General features: G+C 40.6%; 1 protein-coding gene across 8 annotated transcripts; it reads right to left on the bottom strand.

Annotated features, from left to right (window-relative positions):
* Positions 1-271: 271 nt before the first annotated feature.
* Positions 272-9,007, bottom strand: ZBTB18 (zinc finger and BTB domain containing 18). Of its 8 annotated transcripts, XM_074316836.1 has the most exons (4): positions 8,713-8,846; positions 7,825-8,116; positions 6,287-6,370; positions 272-3,912 (listed from the first exon to the last, which is right to left on the bottom strand). In XM_074316836.1, exons 3-4 carry the CDS (start codon positions 6,297-6,299, stop codon positions 2,330-2,332), a joined length of 1,596 nt encoding a protein of 531 aa, XP_074172937.1. In that variant the 5' UTR covers positions 6,300-6,370; positions 7,825-8,116; positions 8,713-8,846; the 3' UTR covers positions 272-2,329. The 8 variants fall into 8 exon arrangements, with proteins under 8 accessions (XP_074172937.1, XP_074172941.1, XP_074172938.1 ...); XM_074316840.1 differs by lacking the exon at positions 6,287-6,370; XM_074316837.1 differs by lacking the exon at positions 7,825-8,116 and having other exon boundaries at positions 8,713-8,839.
* Positions 9,008-26,798: the final 17,791 nt, after the last annotated feature.

Raw genomic sequence — 26,798 nt, 5'->3', positions numbered from 1 at the left:
AAGTTTCATGGATTCACAAATTTCTAGGGAATTACCCTAACATTCTTCATCTAGGTTATAGAAAATGGGTCACACTTTTAAAATGTGCATTTAGTGTCTTCTTAAATGACTAGAAGCAAAAATGTTTGCACGTTTCCATTTGAATGATTTAAAGCATTCTAATAATTTCTTAAGTTCTGAATAGAAAGGACATTAAAAATAAAGATACACGGATGATACACATTTAGGATCTATGTAGTATATAATCACCACTAAAATAACGCACAAGAAATTCTGAGTTCATATAATTTATTGCAGTTAGCACACAGTTTAAAAATTCACCAACACACCAATAGTACAAAACTAAACAGCATTATAAGTTATTCCCCCCTCAGGAAAATAAAACATACTATGATTGTCAAAGCTAGATGTCAGTCTAAGTTTTAGAACCAAGGAAGAATGTGAAACTAATAAAAGGAAAAAGCAATCACTCACAATGACCACAAAAAGAAAATCCAAAAGAAAGTCCGTTTTCTCACAGACATTGATTGTCTTCTCTAAATTAATAAAAATTATTTTAACATAAACTGTATTTAAAAAAACTAGAAACTCTTCAAGTAACTAAAGATAATGCTCCAAGGCCATTTTCACAGCTTTTTTTGTTTGTTTGTTTGCTTTAAATGCCATTACAGCCAAATTAACACACATTTGACCAAATATTTCCAAAACAGTCCAGCAACACACAATGGAGTTTTCCATTCAGTATCTTAAGCACAAAAATAGGCTATGTTTACAGTAGTTAAGGCGATCAAATTTTAAACAAAAGCAATTTAAAAAAAAAAAAGGGAAAAACAGCAAACGTTTTCCATGCTACTCCCATAGACCTTATTTGTAAGTGCAAGACAGGAAAACAAACACTGTGCAAAATGCTCTTGCCCTGTGTGCTGGTCATTAAACCACACGCTGGGCTGCAGCCTCTGCTGCCACGATCCATAGTCTACTAACCCCCTTCCCCATGTCAATCAAGGCAGTCCAGTCCTTTCAGCCTGGGGCTTTTTCAGTCCATAGAATCTTTTCATGAGTTGGTGGGGAGGGAGGGTAAGGAAGAAGGGGAGAAAAAGAAAAGGGGAGCAAAAAAAAAAAAAAAAAAGAATGACCTATTGTCAATTTGTGCAGTAGTTATTCTAAAAATGCTCAACTGGGTAAATGTGTACACCTAAACTTTGAGCTGGCATGGGTTTTGTGCAATTAGAAGTTTGTTATAAATGCACACTGCACATGCAAATCTTTAAGCCGTTTGTAAACATTTATATTTTCCTTGTTATGTAGCAAAGTTATCAATTTGCAGCTTAAGTTTTTATTCAGCTTAACAGTTTCAACTTAAAGACAGTGGGAAAGTCAATTTAAATTATATAAAATAAAAGTAAAAACAGTGCATTTACGTTCTTCATAACACCAGTTCTTTTTCCAAATGGTGCTATTTTTCTAAGGAAATTAAATAATTTTAAACTCACTCATTAAAGTTATACAATGCAAACAAAGACAAAAATATATTGAAACTCATGCATTTCTGTAGCGTTAATATTTACTTTTCAAGACTCAACTAAGAGCATCAACACAACCTGTCAAGTTCTTTGACACCCCCCCAGCCCATGTAATCAATTACAGTATACAATAACAGTAATTCACATTTTTCAACACACAGTTCAACACTGCTGAAGCTGCGATATCCTTTTTCATCCCAAGCAAACCTTCACAAAGACAGCGTCCCAGAGATCCCAGTGTACTTTCAGAATTTCTCTCATTGGGAACCGTCAGAAAACCAGAAGTTGCCACAGAAAGTTTTTAAGTCAACTGCTTGTTTAAAAATAGATAATCCAGCATTTCAGAAATTTTCCATTTGGGTCTAAAAGCATTCAGGTTTCCAAAAGCCAGAAAAGATTCATGCAATTTGAGACATATAAAGAGGCTAATAAAACTGGAGGGAATTTCTACTTAAAAAAAAAAAAGTGGGGGAAAAAGAGAGCTCAAAAGACAATGCAGTGTTGACAAAATTAAGCCCTATGATAGGCATTTTGCGATAGGACGATTTGTTTCAAAGGTTCTTATTGGCTTACTTCCCCTACCCCTTCGAAAGAAAAACACTTCTCTATTCTCCGACTTGCTCTAGTTTCTTTTATCAGAATGCTAAATTAGTGAGATTCTCATGCTATTCTAAAGTGCAAAAACAAGTTAATATCCCAACTTTTTAGTTCCAGGAAACAAGACTGCTTTTAGACCGTACCACAACTATATAGAGATCTATTTATATATATGTATATATATATATATTATTTATATATATATAAAATTATTTCCAAAGTTCTTGCGAGCTATCTTCTAAGGTCCAGTCTCTGACAGTGGGCAAGCTCAGTGCTTCGCTTTTGACAGACAAGGAGTTCACCAACTCACAGTGGAACTTGCGGATGTGTCTGTACAGGTCCCCCGACTGCGTGAACCTGCGCTCGCACCACTTGCACGCGTGCGGCTTCTCGCGGGTGTGCACCACGGCGTGGCGGCTCAGGTTGTGCGAGTACTGGAAGCTCTTGCCGCACTGGGTGCAGGTGTAGGGCTTCTCGCCCGAGTGAGTCCTCTCGTGGCGCTTGAGCGTGTACATGCAGGAGAAAGTCTTCCCGCAGAGCGAGCAGGTGGGCACGTTGACGTCCGCGGCCGGCTTGCTGCGGATGCCGTCCTGCTCGCGGAAGTGCGTGCTCAGGTGGATTTGCAGGATGTGCGGGCTGGGGAAGACCTTGTTGCACAGCGGGCACATGAAGATCTGGCCGGCCGGGCTCAGGATGTTGGAGACGTAGGGCAGCAGGCTGCTCTCCATGCCCCCCTCCACCTGGACCCGCTCGTTCTCAGGGGTCAGCATCTCGTCGTCGCTGGCTTTGTCCTCGCGCTCGAGCTCCCTCAGGACCGAGTCCTCCCTCAGCGGAGCCAGATGGGCCGGCTCGTACTGTACCCTGTTATTAGTGCTCACACTGTCCTTCCCAGTGCTACGCTCCATGTCATAGTCATTAGTGCCAACATCACTCTCATCACAGGAGGCCTCTTTCTCCACCTTCACCTGCACCAGGTTGCTTCTCAGCACGTCCTGTGAAGAGAAATAAGAGCTGTTCAGATTTTCAACTCCTGAAAGGCTGGACTTGACAGACAGGTCCAGCACACAGTCAACATCTGCCGAATCCCTCACGGAGGTGACAGACCTCTGGGACAAAGACTCTGTTGAGCTGCAGGGGCTGGCTACTGTTTTTCCAGCTGCTGTGGCGTGTGGCTCTGCCTCTCCGCCCGCCTGGGGGATGCCTGCTGAGTCTGAGGGCAATCGCATCCACATGTTCCCAGGCTCGGCTGCCAAGTCCCTTTTGCTGGGCAGGATGTTCAATTTCTCATCTTCTCCTTCATCTTCATCACTGGGCAGATCGCCGGCCATGTGGCTGCTGCCATCGGAGAGACTCTCGACTTTGTCTGAACAACTTGAAGCATCTTCTTCCTTTTTGGTGCTGTCTGCCTCCGTGGTGGCTTTCTCTTTCAGCTTCTTTTTGCAGACTTTGACAATGTCATACATGTGGAGATAACTGGCAGCTGCTAGCACGTCTTCAATGGGCAAGTCTTTGAACTGGAGTTTCCCTTCATACATGAATTCAAGCAGGAGAGCGAAAGCTGGGGCTGTAACAATGTCGCTGTTCAGATGAACAATGTCTCTTTTGTCCAGCTGGTCCTTGTAAAAGAGGTGGAAGTACATGCTGCACGAAGCCAGTACAGCTCGGTGCGCTCGGAACTGGGCATCTCCCACCAGAACAGTGCAGTCACAAAGGAAACCCTGATGCCTCTGCTCGCTCAGACACTGCAGCAAATGTCTACTGTGGTCTGGAAACTCCATACTGTCTTCATAACCTGGGAAGAGAGACATTTCTCATGAGAGCCTAGCCAGGAACAACTTTACAACTTTTCAACGCGAGTCCCCCCTACAAAAAAATCATAATTCAGCTCGGCCTCCGAGGTACATGTTCCTGAATTTTAATCAGGCATATGACCCGAGGACTACCAAATCACATGCACAAAACCTAGTGCAAGAAGAAAAATGCACATTTTTCCAAACTTCCTTAACCCAGCCAGTCACTGATGCATCCCCACCTTCCTTGAACTTTTAGTCAAGTTTTAAAAGGCTTAATTTCAGGATAGTCTCTTACTGAGAATAAGAGTTTAGATCTCTTTCGGAAGAAATTTAATTAACTCTACTCAACAAATTATGTCCTACAAAACCTACAAAATAGGTTTAATTTCAAAGGGAACAACTCATATAATGAACAAAGAAAAGTCCCAAACGCATTCTGAAAGATTCACAAAACTTGTTCGACCATCCTTTTTATTACTTTTGATACTTGACTGCACTTAGAAAGCACAATTTAAACACACATATTCGGCTGAATCAAAGAAAGAACCCATAATGAAATCGCATAATTAGTCCAGAAATTAGCAAACAACTTACTTTTAAAGTCAAAGTGTTACAACAACAAAAGCCCTGTGTATAAAAACAGATGTTAATGCCTTAAGATTTGCAGGTATAGCACACATGTATGAGATCAGAAGGAACTACACCAACAGATGGAAAAGATCATCTTTAGTATGAACAAATCCAAATATTTTTTAATGAATTGAGAAAAAAACGGTTATATTTCTTTGTGAAATCTGTACATCTAGAATATTAGGAGCCAGAGGGCTTTATTTAACTCTGAAAATTCTTATCTGAACTTTGATTCTTTGTAAAGCAAGAGGAGTTCCATATTAAAATTAATTCAAACTTTTAAATAAAGGCATATTACGTTCAAATGAAACTGGAAAGCTTTACAGGTTCAACATCAAAAAAAAAAAAAAAAAAAAAAAAAGGCTTGCTAGAAAAAGAAACTATTTTTTTTTCCTGACTCTGCCTTACCTCTGTCAACAGAAAATACTTTGTTTCAACATAACTTGATATATTTTGATTTCCCACTAGCTTCTATTCTTTCAAATATGCATTGTTGTCCTGATTTTCTGGTGGTGGTGTGGGGGGGTGAAATGGAGGGAGAGGAAAGAAAAGCTGTACAATGGGGCAAAATTCAACTGCAAAACTCAACTCCTTAAAATAAAGAAAACCCAACTTTCCCTTTCCTGTGACCAGAAGCAAGGTTCCACACTATCCATCTCAGAAAGTGTATTTTGGGAATGGACACATATTAATTTAATACTTAGAAATCCCTTCCCTGCTTCTTCTACACTTTGCCCAAGATGGACTAAAACTTTCATCCCAACCCCAAATACATACTGCAACATGCCACTGCTAGAATAAACCAAGATTTACAATACAATCACTTTAAGTGCCCCACAGCTAACATCAATCCTAATCCTTGGGAGGGCTAAAAATAAAGATTGGAGGGCAGCTCACAAGGTAGCCGTGATCAAATTAGGAGGCTGAGAGGACAGAGAGGGACGAAGAAGGAAGCTTATAAACATCTGATCCAGCTGACTGTGGCCATATGGCAGCTGCTGCCCAGATAAAGAGATTAAGAATAGAGGAGTGCGATTACAGCTGTCTGGCCAATTCAGGCAGCTCAAATCTACAAGTTCTAAATTAGTCGCTAACACAAAAACTCCTGCAAATAATTATTGTTATGCTGAAATAAAAGATCTCTTAAATATATATTTGAAAGAGAAATGAGGAAACCAGTCAAACTATTCTCCTGAGGACAAAAGTTTTTTTTTTCCTTTTTGAAAAACCTTCGGTTTCAAAAGTACGATACAGCTGTATGTTTCAGTGGTACTGCTGAATGTTTTGAAGAATAAAGTTTCACAGTGGAATTAATTACACAACAATCTAGCTTCTTAACTAGAATAATCTTCTCATGTAAGTTTGAATGCTGGATTCCAGAGAGTTTACTATTTCTCCCCCGACCCCAAAAGCAAAAGGAATCTAAACAACAGTCAAAAAAAAACAACAAAAAGCATTTTAATCCAAAGCTATCTCAAAAAGCAGTATTTCAAAGCCTTTCTTAACATTTCAAAACTTGAAATATTTCTGTGTATTAAAGTAATTTACTTGCTCAAGCAAAAGGGATAAAAATCAGAACTAAACAAGCCCAAGACTTTCAACTCCAATAAGATGTTCATTTAATACTCAATTTCATACATTATTCCTAAACTGGGTTAGAAAAGTAATGTGATTTAAAAAAAAATTAAATAAACAAAACACCAAAAGACAAATATGCTCCATCTAATCTCTTGCTACTCCTACCTTTAGGACACATAAACCTGATTAAGTCCTTTCCTCTGAGTCTCGCTGGCTCCAGGTCTGTTACATCGATGGAAAAAAAGCAGACTAAGAGAGACAGATGCAAAGTGGAGATGATGTTAGAGAGGAATGAGATACCTTCTCCACCACAGATCCGCACACACTAACTCCCTGTCTGTGTGTTAGAATAAAAGGCTGAGGGATGGCAGGCTGTCAGCTGCTCTGACATCATGTTCAGATGGAAATGCTACCTCCAGCTGTGCTCCTTTTAATGCCATATGCTACTCCTCTACACTCCTGCCACCAGCTTTTTCTTAGGAGAACTTTTCTCTTCTGTTAGTATAAACAAAATACTTCAAAGTCTCCCTTTTTTCCCCCAAACTTTCTAACAGAAGAAATTGGAAAAACTCAGCATATGGAGTTCTACTGTATTTATGGAATAGCAACACTTCTGTCTTAAGTTGGTGGACTGGCTTACATACTGACAGCACACTCAAGCCACGGTGCTATTCAGGAAATCCAGACTCACTTTTATTCAACTCCAACGTTTAGTTTCAAAGGCAGTTTAGGGATATTTTTAAACCAACCCATTTGACATCTTTAGTCCCATTTCAACGTTATTACGGCACTTTTTTCTTTTTTTTTTCTGCTGAGATAATGAATGGTATACATATCTCAGGATGTTGGACGACTATTCAGGACTAATACTTCAGCCTGGTTCACCTTATTATTTCACTCTTATTTAACTACTTATCTACATCTACCTTCTCAGGAAAATTTCTCACATTGCCAGTTAATGCAAATTTCAACTCTCAGTATCAACAAACTGAAAGTGCACTTTCTGAAATCCTGGAAAGTACTTCAGTTCAAGGAGACAAATTAATAAAGCCATACAACCTGCTGCAGTCACTTAAAATGAATGCCACACCTGCATATCTGATCTTTCTGCTCAGAAAATGCAGAACCTCGTCTTCCCCTTGATCTGTGTCCCATAACAATCTTTTTTTTTGGGGGGGGGGGTCACTGTAATGTGCAGGACAAGAAAACCTTTCAGGGAGAAAGGGTGGGGGAGCCAGGTCTAGTAAGTTTGGGAACTTTTTAGCTAGACTTTGTGGGTCTTTTTTAATGGCTGATGAAATCAGAACGTAATACAGGCTAGGCTGACCGGTGCCCGGCAAGGTGCGGCGACATCTGTGAATGTCAAATACATCTCCGCAGACTGCTGGGAGGGTGAGGAGTAGAAAAGGAACTGGGCCTCAGGCACAAGTGTCGCAGCCCTGGTGATAATCACTCCGTTCTCGTTAGAAAACCATGGCAAAGAGTTAAAAGAGTAACAAAAACCAACGTCTCTGTCCTGTCCTTTCTCGCTTTCCCAAAGTCGCAAACCTAACTTTCTCTGACTTCGCGATGAATGACATAATTACGAATGCCTATTTCAGGAAGCACTCTTCGGAGATAAATTCCTTCTCAGCCACACAACCTATTCCCCACAAACGCCCTCGCCCCATTCCAATATATCAGACATTAATCACCCCATTTACCCAGTGGGGTGGGGGGTGAGTGACAGTTTAATGAGTCCCAAGCACCGCAATGGGCCAGCGGCTCCCACTCCACAAATCAATCCCTTCACGTCCAGCTACCGCGGGTCCGGAGAGGTTGGTGAGGTTGGGGTTTTGTTTTTCAAAGAGGTGGGAGCAGGGGGGCGCAGTGGCAATGGGGGAAGAAATGCAAATCTTTGCGTAGTTGGCTGTGCATAAAACACTCGGGGAAAGAGGAAGGTTAAACCACAGGGAAGGAGGTGGAGGGCGCAGAGCTGGTGCAGCAGGAAAACACCTTAAACAACAGACGAGGAAACAGAGCCGGGTCACGGCAACAACAAAAGAAAAGTCGTAAGAAGCAGCCAGGGGAGGCGAGTGGTTGCTACCGCTTCCCCGCCGCCCCAGCGCGCGAGCCCCCGGGGCCTCCCGGCAACCGCACCGGCCCGGGGCCCCTCCCCCGCCGCCCCCTCCCCCCCGGGCGCCGCTGCAGCTGCACCGGTCCCTGGAGCCGCGGCCGTCCCGGGCGCCACTGCAGCTGCGGCGGCTCCCAAGCCCCCTCCCCCCAGCCCGCCGCCCTCCGCACCCGGGAGGCGCCGCCGCAGCTGCACCGGCCGGGAGCCCGCCCCGCGCCGCAGCTGCACCGGCCGGCCGGCCCGCACCCCCCCCCCCCGCCCCCGCAGCTGCAGCGGCCCCGTCCCCGCGCCCGGGCCTCCCGCAGCTGCGCCGCCCCAACCACACAAACTAACTCCACTCGCGGGGGCGCCCCCGGCCCGCCCTCCTCCCGCACTGCCCTGCCGGCCGCGGCCGCACAGCTGGCGTCCCCCGCCTGCCAGGGGCCGGGGCGCGGAGGGGGCGCCGGGTCAGAGGCCGGGGGCCGGCGCCGGGACTCACACGGAGCGGCCCTAAGTCACCGCGTCCCCGCCGCCGCCGCGTCCTCCGCCTCCTCCTCCTCCCGGCCGCCGCCGCCGGACTTGGTGGGCTTCCTCCTCCTCGTGCCCCCCTCCCTCCCGGCCCCCCCACCCCCCCAATCCCGGCTCCGTCGCCCGCTCCCCCTGCCCCCTCCCTCCCTCCCACCCACCCCCGCTGGCAGCCGGAGGAGCGCGGCAGAGCGAAGAGGGCCCCACTCTCAACGGCTCCCCATGGCAGCAGCCCAGCGGCGGCCGCAGCCTGCCAGACACAGCGAGGGAGCGAGCGAGGGAGCGAGCGCAGAGCCGCCGGGCGGGGGGGGGGGAGCGGGAGGGGGAGGGGGAGGGGGCGGGAGGACGCACCACGCACGCACGCGGCGGCGCCGGCCAGATGTTTCCCCCCCCCCGGCCCGCCCCTCTCCTCCCACTGCCTCCCTCCCTCCGGGCGTTGGGCTTCTGCGATTGACCGAAAGCGCCTGGACCCGCGCTCCCCGCCCGCCCCCAGGCCGCAGTCTCCTCCAGTAGTAGGGCGAATTTTCAGGAGGGCGGAGGCAGTGGCGGGCAATCGTGGGACAGACAAGAGGACCCAGCCAATGGGAGAAGCGAACCGGAGCTGCCGCTCGCGCGTGCCAATCGCAAGCAGAAACTGTTGGAGTGGGCGGGGCCCGGGCGGGCGGAGGCCGGTAGCGGAGCGGCGAGGGGCGGAGTCCTCGGGCGCAGCGGCGGTGGCGGCAGCGGCGCCCCTCTGGGTGACTTGGCCGTGAGAAAGTGAAAGGAGCCCGCAGGCGGCGGCGACAGCTGCGCTGGGAAGGGCCTGTTTCCATGATCCGAGGCCTCGCGCGCTTTGGGGGTGCGGAGCAAGCTTCCGTGTGCACCGTGACAACCATAAATATACTTTTAAACGTAGTGGGGCTTGGCCGCTCTAAGTTACGCAGGTATCCTCGGGAGGCAGGGCGCTCAGGGACAGATGACTCGAGTCCGGCATTAGGTGGCTCCCTCCGCTCCCTGTGCTGTGGGAAACGACGCCCAGGTCCTCGCCTGCCCTGACGCTGGGGACTAGGACTAAGGAACGTTCTTGCCCCGTCCTGCGGTGTCCCGTTTCCAGGTGCACATCGGGGCGGGGCGGACGCGACCGGCTCCGTGAGACTCAGTTTCTGGTCGTCATCTCCTCACGTCGTCTTGTTACAGGCAGAGCAGAGCGCCTGTATTTTTCGCAGAACCCTCATGTCACATGTGCTTGCACTGTTACAAGTAAAGACATTACCAAGTGACCAAATTTTAGGGAATTACAGCAAAATTGATACTTGTAGAAGCCTTAGCCTGATTCCTTAATTAGTACGTACCAAGCCACAACTTTAAACTACAGAGGGAGGATGTAAGACTGTTGTATTGCTTTTCCTGCCTTCAGATAAACTTTCATTCGATTCCTGTTCTTTGCAATTAAACTGTGTTAATTACAGCTACGAAGAAATATAGAAACTTATACCCTCTAGAAATTGTAAATCTTGCTAAGGAGGCAAGAATTACAAGTAAAAAGTTGAATAACAAATGAAAAAATGGTTCGAGAATATCAAATAGAAAACTGCAGAGTAAGGCAGTCAGTAGTACACTAGTAATTGTCAAATGAAATGTGTTTATTCTTTGCTAACTGAACCAGGACTGGCAAGCCTGTTGCTAACCAACTTGCCAGGAGACCTTTCAACTGGGCAAAATGTGTTCTCATTTTGTTCCAGGTAAATGGGTAAACTAAGTTGAAAGTATTGTGTGGGCAAATCAGACGTGGAATTACTAATGAGGTGAAAACGGGCACACAAAATTCTGGAACTGAAATACTACTGTAATATCCTCTTGGATATTCTGTAGTGATGTTCTGTACTGTCTTCTCAACCTTTTTATATGCCCTGGTGATTGATGGCTGAAGTCAAGGCCATCCATATGATAAATATAATTTTTTTTTATTCCATGAAATAAGTTGTTTATGTGCTTTTGGTGAATTCCAGATCTTTCAGTCTGTTGGTCGGAGGCCCAATTTCAGTCTAACCTGTTTCAAGTTAGGGAAATTTATAAATGTTCTTGAATGAAATACTGTATAAAAAAGATGTGAAAAGGGGTACATGCTTTATTAAGTTCAGGAAAAGAGGAGGAAAAAATGTTTGCATTATTAGAGCTGTTTCTCACCTACTAAAAGTTAAAAATAAGTAACAGATCTCTGGATAAATAGACAAAGTGAATTGATAGTGTCAGGACATTAAGTAATAAATTCATGAGAAAAAATAGAACATTCAGATTGCCCACAAAAAGCCTAGAAATTCAGCTCTATGGCTACTAGAGACAAATCACTGCTCTAACAAAAGATTGTAGAGACCACACCTACGAGTAGAATAATAGCCCCAGATATGTGCTGGACAGACATTGATAGATCAAAAGTTGTGAGCATTGTTTTTCAGATCTAACAGTCTTTACTAGAGTCCATTTTGAGGGCTGATTAGTGTAGCCAGGAAATACAGATTAAATGGATATTTAAGGAAGTAAGTATGTTGTCCCTCAATTATGTAAAAGATTTTAGAAATTTATGAAAATGCATGGGATATTCATACATTGTCCGAATCAGTAAACATGTTACTGGAGTATTTATCGTGTTCAAGGAAGGGACGCTGATGGGACACGGAAGATAACAAAAAAGTATGAGACAGGCTCTCTCCTTTCTGGGCTTAAATTTTAGTTGGGGAAAAAAAAGGCATAAATATATAAAAATCTGAAACAACAGAGAAGCTAAATAACAATAGCATATGAGTGTCAGCTAAATTTACTGTTCAATTGTTACACGCATCTTCTCCCAGGTCCCTGGAGCAGTTGTATTTTTTCTGCCCTTTTTTTGCATCCAAAAAAAAAAAAAGTCTTTCTTACTCTCTGATTTCATTTTAGTGTCTTACTGTAAAAATGATGCTTTTAATCATCTTTGGAAAGTCAACATACAAATTGTAAATAAATAAAAGACTGATATTAGACATATTATAGTACAGAATGATTACTATTTCTTTGAGCACCCACCGGAACCATGGAAGGTCATAAATCAAACTCTAAATATCTTCTTCAAGTAAGAGCCCCAAAACAGGGTCTTACCTCAGCACAACAGATTTAGCAAATCACCATGGTACAAAGCTATTGACAGAGTTGGAGAACCAATAATCTTTCTTTTTTCTCTCCCCCAGTGAAAGAAAAAAAAAAAAGCAAAATGTACAGTCTCTAAAGTATCAGAAAAATACTATTGCTTCCCTTTGGAGGTATCCTAGTCCTGTATCTTTCCAATTATTCCATACTTTTCTGGGAGTCCTGAAATTATAAATGAAACAAGTCAATCTAACTATTCATGGTTAGATTTCTTGCCAGAGAACAAGTTTTATGTTTTAATAACACATGCATTTCGACCAACAGCAATTTAACAGTATAAAATGTTGATAGATCAAATAAAATTTAATTTGATGAGCAAATCCAGAAAATGAATTTCTGACTTTTAAATGTGAACCACAGATTGAATCTCTGAAAAATATCAGTGTTTTTATTACACTTTGTGCAAGAGGTCATGTTGAAAAAGTTATCTATGAAATTAATTCATTGACTTTTTATAAACTTCATGTATAATTGGATTTTTTTCTTAAAAAATTAGGGAGGCAACAATAATAAAAGACAAGATATTTCAAAGTGTAAATTTTAAATATAACTATAAAATGTAATAAAATGTGAGTAGACATGAACTTGGTTGGAACCTAGAGAGAAAAAACACTGAAATGAAAAATTTGTTGAAGCTTCTATTAAGCCCATTCACTTTCAATGTCATAGCACACATGAAATTCCATTAATTTATTTAGTGTCTCTCTCTCTTTCTCGCTCGCTCTCAGTCTCTTTGGGCTGTTTTAGAAATGAACAGGTTGAAATGGCCTAAAGGGAAGAAGAGACACAGAAATACTACTGAGACAATAGTAAAAAAAGTAAATGAACAAACTGGAACACACACCACAATAATGAAATAAACAGGGAGCATATTCCCTAAAGCACTATTTAAAAAAAAATACATAATTCTGCAAAGCATTTTAAATACCAAATCATTCCCTGGATTATACATTCTGTAATCCTGGAATCTTTTTATTAAATTCCTGAACTATGATAAGCCATAAATACGAGATAATTTATTCTAATTCTCAGCCCTGAAGACAGAAATAATGTTATCATAAACTCTTGAGGAAAGGTCTTTAGCAGATTTACACTGGGCATTTGGGATACACCCTCTAGACTGAAAGCACAGTGAGCCTGCACCAGTAATTCAAATCTATTTGAGGGTTAAGGGCAGAGAAAAGCAAAAGATAGTCTTCCCAGAACTGTTTTCCTTGTGTAGCTTTTACATGACCATCATAAATCCAGAGTCGGCATAATGGCTGAAGGAAGCTGGTAGTTCAGGCTTGGTTGATAACAAGACTGGCCACTTAGGAGAATTTAGAAAGAAAGCAAAGAGCCACCCAACCCACACCTTTCTCTTTCTCAGTCTCTCTGATCTTTTCTCTCTCTCTCTCTCTCTCTCTCTCTCTCTCTCCTCATCTCCTCCTTCACCCCCCTGGAGAAAATGCATTATGCCTTCTGGCATATGAGAGGAAAAAAACATACAATGATGCTTTTTACAGTTAACTTTGTGCTATAATACATTTATTATTCACTTTGTGTATGATCCCAGGTGACTTTCAAATCCCAGGTTAGCTTTCTTCCTTGCTACACAGAATGCCTTCCTGCCATCCGTCGATGTGAGTTCAAGCAGTTAAAGATTATTTAAATACTACCCTATACAAATATATATAAACAAGTCTACTGCCCTTGAAAATCACACTGTACCTCCAAAATCCAGATGTTATAGTTGATCTGTTATTTTGGACTTTGCATTAATTTAGATAATTAAAAGATACATTCATTTCATCTGTGGGATTTTTAGGTTTAATTCTTTGAAATAATCTGATGAAACATGACATTTCCAGACGAATAGATTCTGTTAAAGAAAGATTTAATATGAAACCTAAGCTATTCATGCCTAATTTTTTAAACAATGTAAATCTTTAAGAGTGTTGATTGTTTTAAAGTTCTGTAAAATATATAGTAAGTAGAGGTAGTTTGTTTTGTTTAAAATGAATAAAACTTCTAAAGATTTAAATGCTGCTATTCTTAATTATATTCATTTGCTTAAATTGGGTCTTGTATAAATTGGGATGCAAATAAACTTCGGTAGAAAAGGTGAAGTAAAGAGAACAAGAGAAGTTACCAGTAGGTATTGGTGCTATGCACCTACTATGTATCAAGGGCTATGCTTTTGACCAAAAGATAGAAACATCTATCTCTCTGCATTGCAATACAGGGAGAAGTTTTTCCTTCCTTTTATGCTTGTTCTACCCTTGAATTCAGCATCTTCTCGGACTTTAAACCAGCAGAAAAGAAAATGATACATTCAAAAATTGTTTACTGAGAACTTACGTACATTAGAGAAATAAGGAATGCATTCTCACAGTTCTTGCACAATTTCCATCATGTGCTAGGTGCCAACAATACATGAAATAATGTAATTCCCCTTATATTTAGGACTTCATTATGCGTGAATGTCATTGTGAACCCACTGGACAAAGATAACATTTCATTTTTTTCTTTCAGTGGCTCAAAATACATACCAACCCTAACTATTGAAATAATATAAAATTGTCTTAATAAAAATCTTTTTTATAAAGAAGTGCTATCCATTTAATGCAAAAGTCTTGATACATACCAGATGCAAACTATTCCTGGTAAGAAGAGCAGACAGAAGGTTAAATCTCACTCCAGAAATTTACTTCGCCCTTAGTGATAACATACAACTCAGGAAGTTACTTCCCTTACAAAGAACTAGCATTTATGCTGAAGACTAAAATGATTATTTTTACAGTACCCATTTTACAATGCAAATGGGTATCTAAATTAAACTCAGTAAAAATAAGCATTTTCATGTGAAGCTGCAGTGATGACTGTGGGAGACAATAGGAAAAGTGTGAATAACTCAGATTTTAGATTCCTTCTAGGTGCCTTGATGCTTTCTGTGTTCCTTAAGGGATTGGCAGTTGTTTAACTGAGAACCCATTGCTATGAAGTTGTTTTACAAAACTGAGGCTGTTCGGCAAGGTCGCAGCAAAAAAAAAAAAAAAAAAATTGAGTCAACACATAAAACGAAAAAACCAACGACTAGTCTACAATGTCAAGCCATGCCTTAACACTTGGAATATGGAACAGATGCAAGAACACAGGCTCGCTAAGACAGAAGAGCAACAAGAGTCTGCGTAACAAAGACACACGCACAATAGAGCATTTTTGATAGAGACAAATGACAGACAGAAGAGCCATAGAAGGGACAATAGCCTTATGGGGGAGAGGTAGGGCTGTAAAGAACAGTGAGAAGATGGTGACAATACAGAAGAATAATGGAAGAGAGGAGGAGAGGAGGAAAATGATCCCAACGGGCAGTGGTGTGTGGTAGAGGTCTTGGTGATGGAGATGGTGGCAACAGCAAGGCAAATAAAACAGAGACATCAGTATTCCTTTCTGGGCTCTGCGGATCCCGTGCTACTCTTTTTTGTCAAATTACATCTTGTTCATTGTCCTTAAATAATACTGTATGAAACTAGCCCCAAAGTATAGAGGATTAGAATATACTTGGTATTTAACTCTTCCCAGACATTAAGTTGCCATCATCAGGGGACAGGCACACACACACTCAGGTATCAGTTTGGCTGATTTTTCTGATAAGACCTGTTTGATATAAACTAGATTTTCTTAATGTAAAGTCAGAGCGTCGTGTCACACTCATTATGTAGTTTTGGGTTCACCTTTCTTTTGTGGGGATGTATTGACATTTCATTGAGGAATATGAATTCTTTATTAACCTAACTAGTCACATATCAGAAATTTATTCATTCAACAGTCATTAAACATCTAACATACAGAGGACCTGGTACTAGGCATGTTGGCCTCCATGTAAAACATCTGGGCTGGATCATAACCAGATACATTCATCAGCATTGGAAAGAAAGAAGGTTGAACTACCTCAGCAAAGTGAACCAGGAAAATTCCTATGATCTAAGTTACAGACTCTATGTTAGTTTACTATCTTCCTTGACAGGACATAAGCTCTCTCAGGATGGGGACATTTTCTATGACATTAGCAACTTCACCCTACAATGGTGATTCGCACATAATAAGCATTCAAGGACATTTGTAAGCAGGCAGGGAGGGAGAAAGGTAGGAAGGTAGGAAAGGAGTGATGAAAAGAAATAACTTCTACATTTGCATTTTTCCAGAGACTGGGGGGAATGGCAGTACCTGACATCTTCAACTGCTTCCTTCAAAATCAGGAAAAAGCGAAGTACAGCTTATTCTGTAGACTACCAGAAAAGTGTCAACCTATTTTCTTGGGGGGGTATTCTGAGGGGTACTCTGACCCATCATAGAAATAATCCAGATGGATGTGGTAGAGACTTACTTCTGGCAGAATCATAGCAATTCTTTAGCATATGTAAAGAGTATTTCATCTTTGAGATGTTTTAGAAATGAGTGATTCCTCAAAATAAGATGTGTTGTTATTTTTCGTTACTTGGAAGAGAATGTTGATACAGGATGGGTAAGTGGTTTATCCAAGGCCCCAAACTAAGATTGGTGGATTGCAAAACTAGTTAGTCGTCATCATTGTTCTTCAGATATTTAGGCCACTCTGAAACTAAAAGGAAAACCTCCATTGTTTTTAAACAAATCAGAATCTGCTAATCTTTGAAAATAATTCAATCTATCATGTCTTTATCTTTAAGGAAAAAGTCCATGATCTCAATTGAATCATGCAGACAAACTAAAAATATAATGAAAGGAATTATTCCTGACTTTCCAAGTGTAGCTTCTACTAAAGACATATGCCATCGGTGGATATAAATCAAGGTGCCTCCAAGCAAGAGATGTTTTCTCTTTCCGGAGATTCTATTAAGAGAGTAGCGTCCTAATAGCAGTAAATCTGATGCTGAGGAATCTATAAAACTATATATATGTGTGCATCCTGTGACTCTGAGAGATAAAAGATTATATTTTCATTTGCATGGTTTGCAGGATTTTATTTGGCAGATAGAATGACATGGACTATGCAGAGCCCATAAAACAAAGTGAGAACAGCAGCTCATTTGGTGGCAGAATGTAATGGTTATGGCTAAAGGGCTTACATAATTCATCTCAAACCCTTATGCCTATATTTATTGTTGTTTAAATGAAAATCAAACTCTCACAGCCATAAGGAGGAATCTGGTCAGAAATTTGATTGAGATCTTTCTTCTTATGCAGCTTCTGAAGTTATCAGTCCACAACACTTAAGAACAGCTACAGAAATATCCAAGGGTGAGGACATTAGTATTTCATCTCTCCAATCCTGCTTCTCTAAACAACTCTAAAACTCCCACAGAATGAGAGGAGAGACCCTGTTCATTATTCTGACCGGGAAATCCTAGTTAGTTAGACTCAGAGAAGACTCAGAAACATCATTAGCCATTGTTAAGAGACGATGTTTAGCATTCAGATGATGTTTAGTACAAGATAATACTTTGAGGCGGCTGGGAGGGGCAACACAAAAGGAGAGTTGAATGTGATATTGGCCCCAACCATTCATGCAAGTGTAGTGCCTTTGAATATTATTTAAAGTACTTCTGCCATATACTTTGAAAAGAAGATTTTTAAATTCATGATTTGTAAGTACTTTATTCTTGTTATTATATACTACAAGAAAACTTTGGCTCTTAGTTGTGAATGCTCAAGACTGTGGATTTTGCTGTTTTGGGGAAAGGTTTTCGGTTTGTTTGTTTGTTTGTTTGTTTGTTTTTAAATAACCAGACCTGAAATATAGTTTGTTAAAAAGAAACCTATATTGAATTATTAAATGCACATCTGGATAAGGTTTAAAAATATCAGTGATTATCACACCAATTTAATGTCAGTGGAACTAACTATGTGGCTTAAAACAATAACATTTTTATTTTTTGCAGATCTCATGGAGGTGACATATATGATATTGATATATAAACATACATTTTATAATGTTAATTAAAATTGCATGCCATTCAATGAGATAGAAATGTTTACTGTTTCTGGGCTATTATATTTGTAATTAAAGTAGTCTTGAAAATAAAACAATACATTATCTCTTAGTCATTTTTAAATGATCAGCATACCCTCTCCAAACAAGTTAAATAGGTATGAAAATAAATAAAAATATATGGCCTAAATTTTACCCACCATGAGCAAGTTGCTATTTTTGAAACTGTGCTATCCCTCTTGATTTTAGAAATTTTTTGTTATTTTTAGGTAAATCAATGTAGTATTAAAGTGAATAGCTCTAAGTTTCCAAATTTGGAATTTTTATGCTATTTAAGTTATTATATGTACACATGAACCAATTTGGAGGGGAAAGACAAATACAAAAAAAAAGTTATTTTAAACCACTGCTAACTGCAAGTGAATAATTTATTTCTTAAGTAATGAGATAATTGACAGACTTCATCTTGCTTTGGTAGTAAGTCTGAGCTGTGTGTGTGTGTGTGTGTGTGTGTGTGTGTGTGTGTGTGTGAAAGCATAGCTTTGATTGCAAATTCCTCAAGTTTAATAGGACTCAATAATTAAGAACACATCAAGGAACATCCCCAAACATAAGATATTATACATTTTCATTTGAAACAAAAATCTGGATTTTCATGAATGTATTGTAACCTTGTGTATTTATTCTCATCAGGAAGATGTTTCCTTGCTAATCCACATTCATCTTTCAATCAGTTGATATTGATGTCCTCCCAGTGGATGCAGGGAAAAATCTGACAAGTAAAAAGGGGGGGAAATGGTAAGCTAACATGGAGTAAGGGAATTTGAGAAAGAAAGAGAAGAAAAGATCAAAAGGGGAAAAAAAGAAGAAAGGAGAATGGAGAGAACCAAATAGAAGTAGACGAAATTTTAGGAATAAAATAATTATACAAGGTTTTAGTTAATTCATTTTTCAAAATATGTAACTTTTAGTTGGAAATAGTCTGCCCTAATATGTTAATTTGAAAAAATCTCCCATCACTAAACTGAAAAATGAGGCACCTAATGCCTTGTAAACATGAATATTGAAATTCTAAAATCTTGATTGCTAAAGGGGCTATGCTACTATTTTGGGCCGCTACTCCAAAAGAGATGTATGGACTTCTGAAGTGAGAGAAGAAGCAAGTAAGCAAACAAAACAAAACAAAAACATTTTTTTTCTTTCAAAGACATTCTAGCATGAAGAAGCATCACTTTCTGAACTGCCCGTTATCAAGGCAAGAAGATGTTAATTTAGACAGAGTGAATATTCAGATACTACTATCCTAAATGAGTGAATGGAGTGATTTATAGTTTCCCCACCTCCATGCTATGTGCCTTCAAACCTCACCTCCATCACGGATATTTTTCTTTAATTTTTTTTTTTTTTTTACTTTTGAGTTCCGAAAGCATATTATTATTATTATTTTTTTTTAGTTTTGCACTCTCCAATAGTCCTTATTTTCACTCAAAATTACAATACAGGGGACTATGGCCAATGCTATGCAGATGGCCAAATAGATAATAAAGACTCAGTTCATGAATAATATCCACTCAGAAAGAGGACAAAAGCAACAGGAAAAAAGAACCCAAATTGGACAAAATGTGCGTGCTATATTTAAAAAAAACACACACGCGATCATTGTGAGAGATCATTAAGGGTGCCCTGTAGTTTTAATGATATGCCAGGGGCACCAATTTGATGTGACTGTTTGCTCTTATAGTCAATAAAAAAAGTCGTAACTGCCATCAAATTTAAATTTAATTTATTTTCTACCCAGCCCTTTCTGTTTTCCTTGGTGTTTTTTTTTCTTTTATAACATTGACACTTTTTTTGTTAAAAAATGTGTGAAAGATTAATTTGTAGAATGAGGGGAGCTGTGGGTGCACAGCACAGGACAGATGGCATGGGTGGGACATGACAGTTTTCGTCTGTGGCATCATTTTGTTGTTGCTGTTGCAAGTGAGCAAAATAAAGCTACCGCTCCTGTGATCATTTCTATGGGAGCCCCTCAGATAAGGTGTGTTGCTTTTCCTCATGCAGGGCCCTGTCACCCTCCACCCTATCTCTGGCCTGCTCATGAGCATTCTTAATCAGCCGGAGAGCACTTGAATTTTAAAATTGTATTTATATAGAATTCCACCTGATTTTTGTACACAACAGAATGAGATTCCCTTCTTGCTAAGCTGACTATCTTGAAATGAATTAATAGCCTGTCCTCTTTGAGATCCTGTATTGTAAACCCAAATGCATGAGACGATAGATGCAAAAGAGGATCATGTTTTTTAAAGGAGAGGATTTTTTTTTTTCACCAGTCAAAATTCTACTCACATTCAAGGGAAGGGCGAAACCATGCAGATTTATATATACATGTTTGATTTTTGCTTGGAACAGCCCTAATTTACACGTAGGTATAGTAGGAGTTTGCTACTGGAAAGGTTCTTATTGAAGAATAAAGCAATTACCACAGAAAATCGCTGTCATATGGCACACACAGACATTCCGAGAAAAAGTAAAACTTTGAGGAGGAAAAGGGGAATTCAGGACAGCATGTGGGAGGGAAGATGCGGATTCTTTTTATGCACAAAGAGATCCATTAACAATATCTTTATCAGTTTCCTTCCTTCTTCCTTGTTCTCCACCAATTTGCAGTGCCCAGGATATGTGAACGTGATTACAAATAAATGATTGGTGGGAGGGGGGAGTAAATAAGTGGGCGCCTTTGAAAATGGTTGGTGGTTAACTCATGGCAAGACAAGATTTGCCTGAAGAAAAATCTCCACAGAACCTTTGCCTCAGACGAGCGCTTCTGTCGCAGGAAGGCAAGATGGGTGACAAAAGGATGCTAGCAGCCACAGAACTGACGTGTCCTTCTTCCGCAGTCATGCGGCTGCTTCACCCTTCAGATGGCGGTGTTCCGATGGATAGGGCACTCTTATTCAAGTCATTTAGTATTATTATGTTATTTTCCTAATTACACCATAGGCTTTCCCCTGGCGGGATCCTCCCACGTAAGGCAGTGCTCCCCAAATGTGTTTCGTTGACATACCAGCACCGTGGGATCCTGGGTTTAGTGAGGGGCCATGTGGAGACAGCACTACAGGTGAGTACAAAGCAAGAGGTTGAGAAAATGACCGTTGGCCCCTACCTGTGTAATTGTAATCGAGTTAATTTAACATGCCTGAGCCTCAGTTTCCAGCTCTATAAACACAGGGAAGACAATAATAGCATGTATCTTTACCATAGGGCTAGTGCAGAATTAAAAAGATAGTCCTGTGTAAAGCATTTAGACAGTGCCTGGCAGGTAGTGAATTAGCCCTCCTTTCCCAGGAGTCACTTTCTGGACACTCCCAATTCCTGATGCCCAAAGGCACTCAAAGGCCCAAATCTTTGAGATGAAACATTTTATCTTCTGTTTCCTTAGGGGTAGTGTGGGCAAATATAGTTCTGGGACGGATGTGGGTGGAGAATGAGGGAGAAAGATAGGTACATTTTTAATACCAAATACTCAGTATTGCATGGAGGGAGCGTGTTACTGATGTCATAAGAAGTAGGGTATGTTGGGGAGGAACAAACTTTCTTCTATCCTCAAGGTTCTTCTGTTTGTTCTAATAATCAAATAGACATGAGACTGATTAGCAAGAGATAATAACCAAATTTAATACATACCTATGTATGCGAACCCCATATACCTTAGAGAGTCAGAGACCCCACATGCACAAGAGGTTCAGAGAGAGAAAGGGGGATTGTGGTATATAAGACCTCCTGAGAGAGGGATGAGGTAGTACATCTTGGGGGCCTCAAAGGGTCATTGCAGGATGATAAGAAAAACAGATCTTTAATAAATAGTAGTTTACCCTTATAAGTAGATCAAAAGTGGTTATCTTTGATAATCTCTTATTATGGGCAAGGCCCCTAATTCAAATTCTTCCAGGTAGTTAAAGGAGGGGCAGAAGTTTCTCTTGGGCCTGAAGGTAAAATTGCCGTTAGTTCAAAGTAATCTGTCTACAACTGAGCACATCTTGGGGGGGGCTCATTCTGAACCCCCACAGTTGAAATCTGGTGTAGGAATTATATGCCTGTCAAATAGAGTACACAGAAAGGAAACATAGTAAAGAAAGGTGTCTACCACATATCTAATTTAAAGAATTATCTATTTTATGTTTATTTGTTCTACCAGAATTTCTCCATGGTTCAATACAAGTAGCAGGCATGGAAAAGGAGTACAGTTAAGTTCTTGCCATTCACTCAAACACATGCACAGACATAAACAGACTCAGAATAAATAAACAGACTCTCCATAAATCAATACCACAACCACAATACTAGCCCTGCTTAAATGGAAACAATTGCAGTCTTTTATTTATACTCATATGTGCATGTAATTACTTATTTCTATGCATCCTAATATACAAAATGTAAAGTCTCCCTATTCTTCCTTTGTTTTCTGATGCAATTATGTTTATGCCCAAAACACTGGAGAATAGTTAACTCACTGACTCCAGAGGAATTCTGATGGGATGAGACTGTGCTGGAAATGGTAAGCTGTACGCATTACATATTTTTGAATATAAATAAAAATTTGTGTATATATACACAGATGTATATCTAAAATTGCATTTTGTATAAATCAATTTTTCCTTCACAGTAAGAAGTTTGTACTTATCAAATGCAGTAAAGGCTTCTGGAACTCTACCCCTATAGTTGTGCTACCTTTCTTTAGTAATAAAACTATCCATTTTTACTAAGTACATGGCTACCCAAAATACCTAGCTTTCTTTGCAGCTAGGTATATCCATATAATAAGTTTTGGACAATGAAATATAAGTAAAGTGTTTTGTCACAGTTTACAGAAAGTCCTCTTAAAATGTTAATATGACTTTTGACCCCTTTCTTCTTGGTCCCTTTCTAATATCTGGAATACGGATGTGATGGCTGGAGCTTGGACTGACACAGCGGACCAGAAGAATGAGAGCTACACTATAGGGAGGCTGGAGCCGTGAGCTAGATGAAGCTTCTAAATTTAGTGACCTCCTAAAGTAACCACACCAGCCCAGGACTTCCTATTTCTCGACTTTGTTTCTGTAAGAGAGAATTTATATCTATCTTATTTAAGGTCTGGTTATTTAGAATTTCTTCACAAACAGCTGAACCAAATTCTAACTGATGATTTATATATGCCTTTTCCCTAAAGTACAGGGGAAAGTAGGGATACAGGCTCACCTCAGAGATACTGCGATCTCAGTTCCAGACCACCATACTGAAGCGAGTATCAAAATAAAGTGAGTCACATACATTTTTTGGTTTCCCAGTGCGTGTTTATACTATACTATAGTCTTATTAAGTGAAATAGCATTATGTCTAAAAACACAATATACATACCTTCATTAAAATATACTATTGCTAAAAAAATAATGCTAACCATCATCTGAGCCTTCACAGAGCTGTAATCTTTGCTGGTGGAGGGTCTTGCCTAGATGTTGATGGCTGCTGACCGATCAGAGTGGTGGTTGCTAAAGATTGGGGTGGCTGTGGCAATTTATTAAATTAAGACAACAATGAAGTTTGCTGCATCGATTGACTCTTCCATTCATGAACTATTCGTAGGATGCAATGCTGTTTGATAGCATTTTATCCACAGTAGAACTTCTTTCAAAATTGGAATCAGTCCTCTCAAATTCTGCCACTGCTTTTTCAGCTAAGTTTATGTAATATTCCAAATCCTTTGCTGTCATTTCAACAATCTTCATAGCATGTTCACAAGGAGTAGGTTCTATCTCAAGAAATCACTTTCTTTGCTCATCCATAAGTGGCAACTCCTCATTTGTTAAAGCTTTGTCATGAGATTGCAGCAATTTAATCACAGCTTTATGCTCCGCTTCTGACTCTAGTTCTCTATAATTTCCACCACATCTGCCGTTACTCCTTCCATTGAAGTCTTGAACCCCTCAATGTCATCCATGAGGGTTGGAATCAATAATGTTGATATTTTGACCTTTTCTTATGGATCTCAAATGTTCTTATTGGCATATAGAATGGTAAATCCTTTTCAGAAGGTTTCCAATTTACTTTGCCCAGATCTAGCAGGAGAATCACATATAGTTGATGGCAGCTATAGCCTTATGAAATGTATTTCTTAAATAATATGCCTTGAAAGTCAGAATTCCTCCTTAGTCATGTTCAACAGAACATATCGTGTTAACAGGGGAGTTGGGTGGGGTGGGTTCCCAGTGAGTCAGCAGGATGGAGCGAGTAGAGCTCACCAGACCAATCAGATTCAGATTTGGCCTCTGGGGGGGCGGGCTCAACACAGGAAACATGGCACCTGCGTGCCTGCTGCACGGGAAAAGGGCCCACACAGGGAAAATGCCAACTGTCTTCCAGTCCTCGCTATGCAGTCACACACCTCTGTCTGCTCCCTGTGTGCCTCCAACGTTCCCCTGAGTTACTGTTCCTCCGCTGGAGCCCAAGGTGAGTGCTTGAGAGTGAAAGAGTCTGTGCGTGGGCAGTTTAAGAGAATGTCCGGGTTTTCCTGCAGCCTTCTGTTCCACCTGGATGGTGGAAACCGCACTGTTTTTCACATCCAGATGTTGTCGGGGCCCCTCTTCCTGGTACCGGTACTCTGGGCTGGGGAGACTGGTTTACAACTGAGGTCCCTCGCTCCTCCGGGGGGACGGGGGGCGCCTCGTTGGCCGAGATATCCCTCCTGGTTTTTATCCACCACACAGAGGTTTGGGACCAGCCCATTTCACATCTCCACTCTTCCTACCAGTCTTGACGTGGCTTCTTTTTTATATCTTTAGTTATAAAACTTCTCTTCAGCTAGACTTCAGATGATTCTCCAGGTTGATTGTTCTATAATTTACTTGTAATTTTAATGTGTTCACAGAAGGAAGCAGGTACAGTGTTTATTTACTCCGCCATCTTGGATCTCCTCCATGTTTACTTGCTTTTAGATCCCACATATAAATGAGATCATATAATATTCATCTTTTTCTGCCTTATTTCACTTAGCATTATGTCTTCAAGGTCCATACATGTTGTCACAAATGGCAAGATTTCATTCTTTGGCCAACTGCTGTTCTTTTGATTCCTACTATTATATTGTTCTTTCTCCTTGTTTATGTGCTTTTCCCTTGATGAGAGGTAATTCTCCATCTTCTATGGAGGACATTAAGGACGTTTCCATAAGGTTTTATATTGCTCAAAAAAACACAAAAAACAACAGTTAAAAATGCACTTAAGTGGTGGTCTGGGAATATATTGCTGGAGATTACAATGGATCATTACGGCAGATAGAGCTTTTCCATTTCTTCTTATACTACTGTTGTGTATTTTATAGGCTTTGTGATTATGTGCTACCTGATACTCATGCAAAATAAGATCATTTAGGGTATTTTAAATAGAGTTAAACCTTCCAAAATCAGCCTGAGAGAGAGCAAGATTGAAGGACATAGATATAGATAAACAGGTGGGTGGGTGGATGGATAGATAGATAGATAAATAGATAGACAGATAGATAGATAGATAAAAGTCTATCTTCCCTCCAAAAATCAATCATAATGATTTTATTGACTTAATGCTTCCTTCAAATTATGGACAATTATTAAGGACAATCCATTTGAGGTAACATGAATGGGATAAAGAAAAATAGATTCAAGAGGAATGAAGTCTAATATTCCATTTCAACTGAATTACTAGTTTGTATCCTGCATCATAGGGCCAATTATTGTTTATCACATTTTACATTGAGAATCTTTCATTTTAATAAAAAGTTTGTAGCTTCCATTTTCAGATCCATCCAGAAGATGTTATTGTTAACTATTATTTCCTTTCATGGTTTGATTTTGAAGTCCAGCTCCCTTCCAGAGGTTTGAGGACTATGATGGGGAGAAGGTAAATGTTAGAGTATTTGTGTGTTTCCCAAGTGAAATATAAAGTAAGTTTTAATGTTTTGGATTATTCATTCACTGGAAATATAGGAGTGAATTTTAAATTTTTCTATCAACAAAAGAAATCTGAAGTATTGATGTTCATATAGAATAACAGAGGAAAGCATACAAAAAATGCTTTTGCAAAACCAGGAAGAAGATAAAAGTGAGATTTTCAACTGACTTCTGTATATTTCAAGGAAGCTCAAATTTGGGATTTGGGCATTTAGGATTACTTGGGCCACATGTTAGGATTATTTGTTACACATGCAATAAATCTGGCACATAGTAGGCTCTCAGATATTTCTGAATGAATGTATGTAAATGACCAGGAGCCCAGAGGACTGGAAGAAGAGAGGGTGAGAAATGAGAGGACTCTCAATGGTGCCTGGTCCTGCAATCCCAGCAGGAGGCACAGCTGGACAAATGGGACTCCATCATTCCTAGCGATGTAGCAGATAAGGTTGCCAATCTGAATGGTTACTGCCCTCTTGTCTGCCATGAGGAAATCACCAAGCATCTGACAGTGTTTTGTGGCTTACAGAAAGAGATTTTTCTGACCATGGCTCTGAGGTTTAGGAAAACCATCAGGAATTCTTCAGTCTTCCAGTGCTTTTTTGGTGTGGAGCCAGAACTGGGCTAATCTCTCGCTAGGTATTCAGGATTGGAGGTCTGGCCACAGCCTTTAGTGCTCATGAGAATCATCTTGGGGCTTTCCCCAAAATACCATTGCCAGGGTCCTACCTCAGACTTACTGAATCCAAATCCCTGAGGGGAGAGTCTGGGCAGGGGCTCTGGTATGTGTGTCTTAAAAGCCTGCGCATTGAATCCATTATTTGTCAAAGATTGAGAAACCCTGGCCCGTGTCACCTCTGCAGTTGAATGAAAACTCAGCATTAATTGGGGCTTTGAATGCAGTTGTCACAGCTCTTGGTCACTCATTGGTAATAGAGTGATCATGGATAAAATGTTAACCTCACTGCAGTCTCTGTCCCCACC

The sequence above is a fragment of the Rhinolophus sinicus genome, linkage group LG12 (assembly GCF_036562045.2).
Source record: "Rhinolophus sinicus isolate RSC01 linkage group LG12, ASM3656204v1, whole genome shotgun sequence".
NCBI lineage: Eukaryota > Metazoa > Chordata > Mammalia > Chiroptera > Rhinolophidae > Rhinolophus > Rhinolophus sinicus.
The sequence above is the reverse complement of the archived record's forward strand: the minus strand, read 5'-3'. Positions and strand labels throughout refer to the sequence as shown.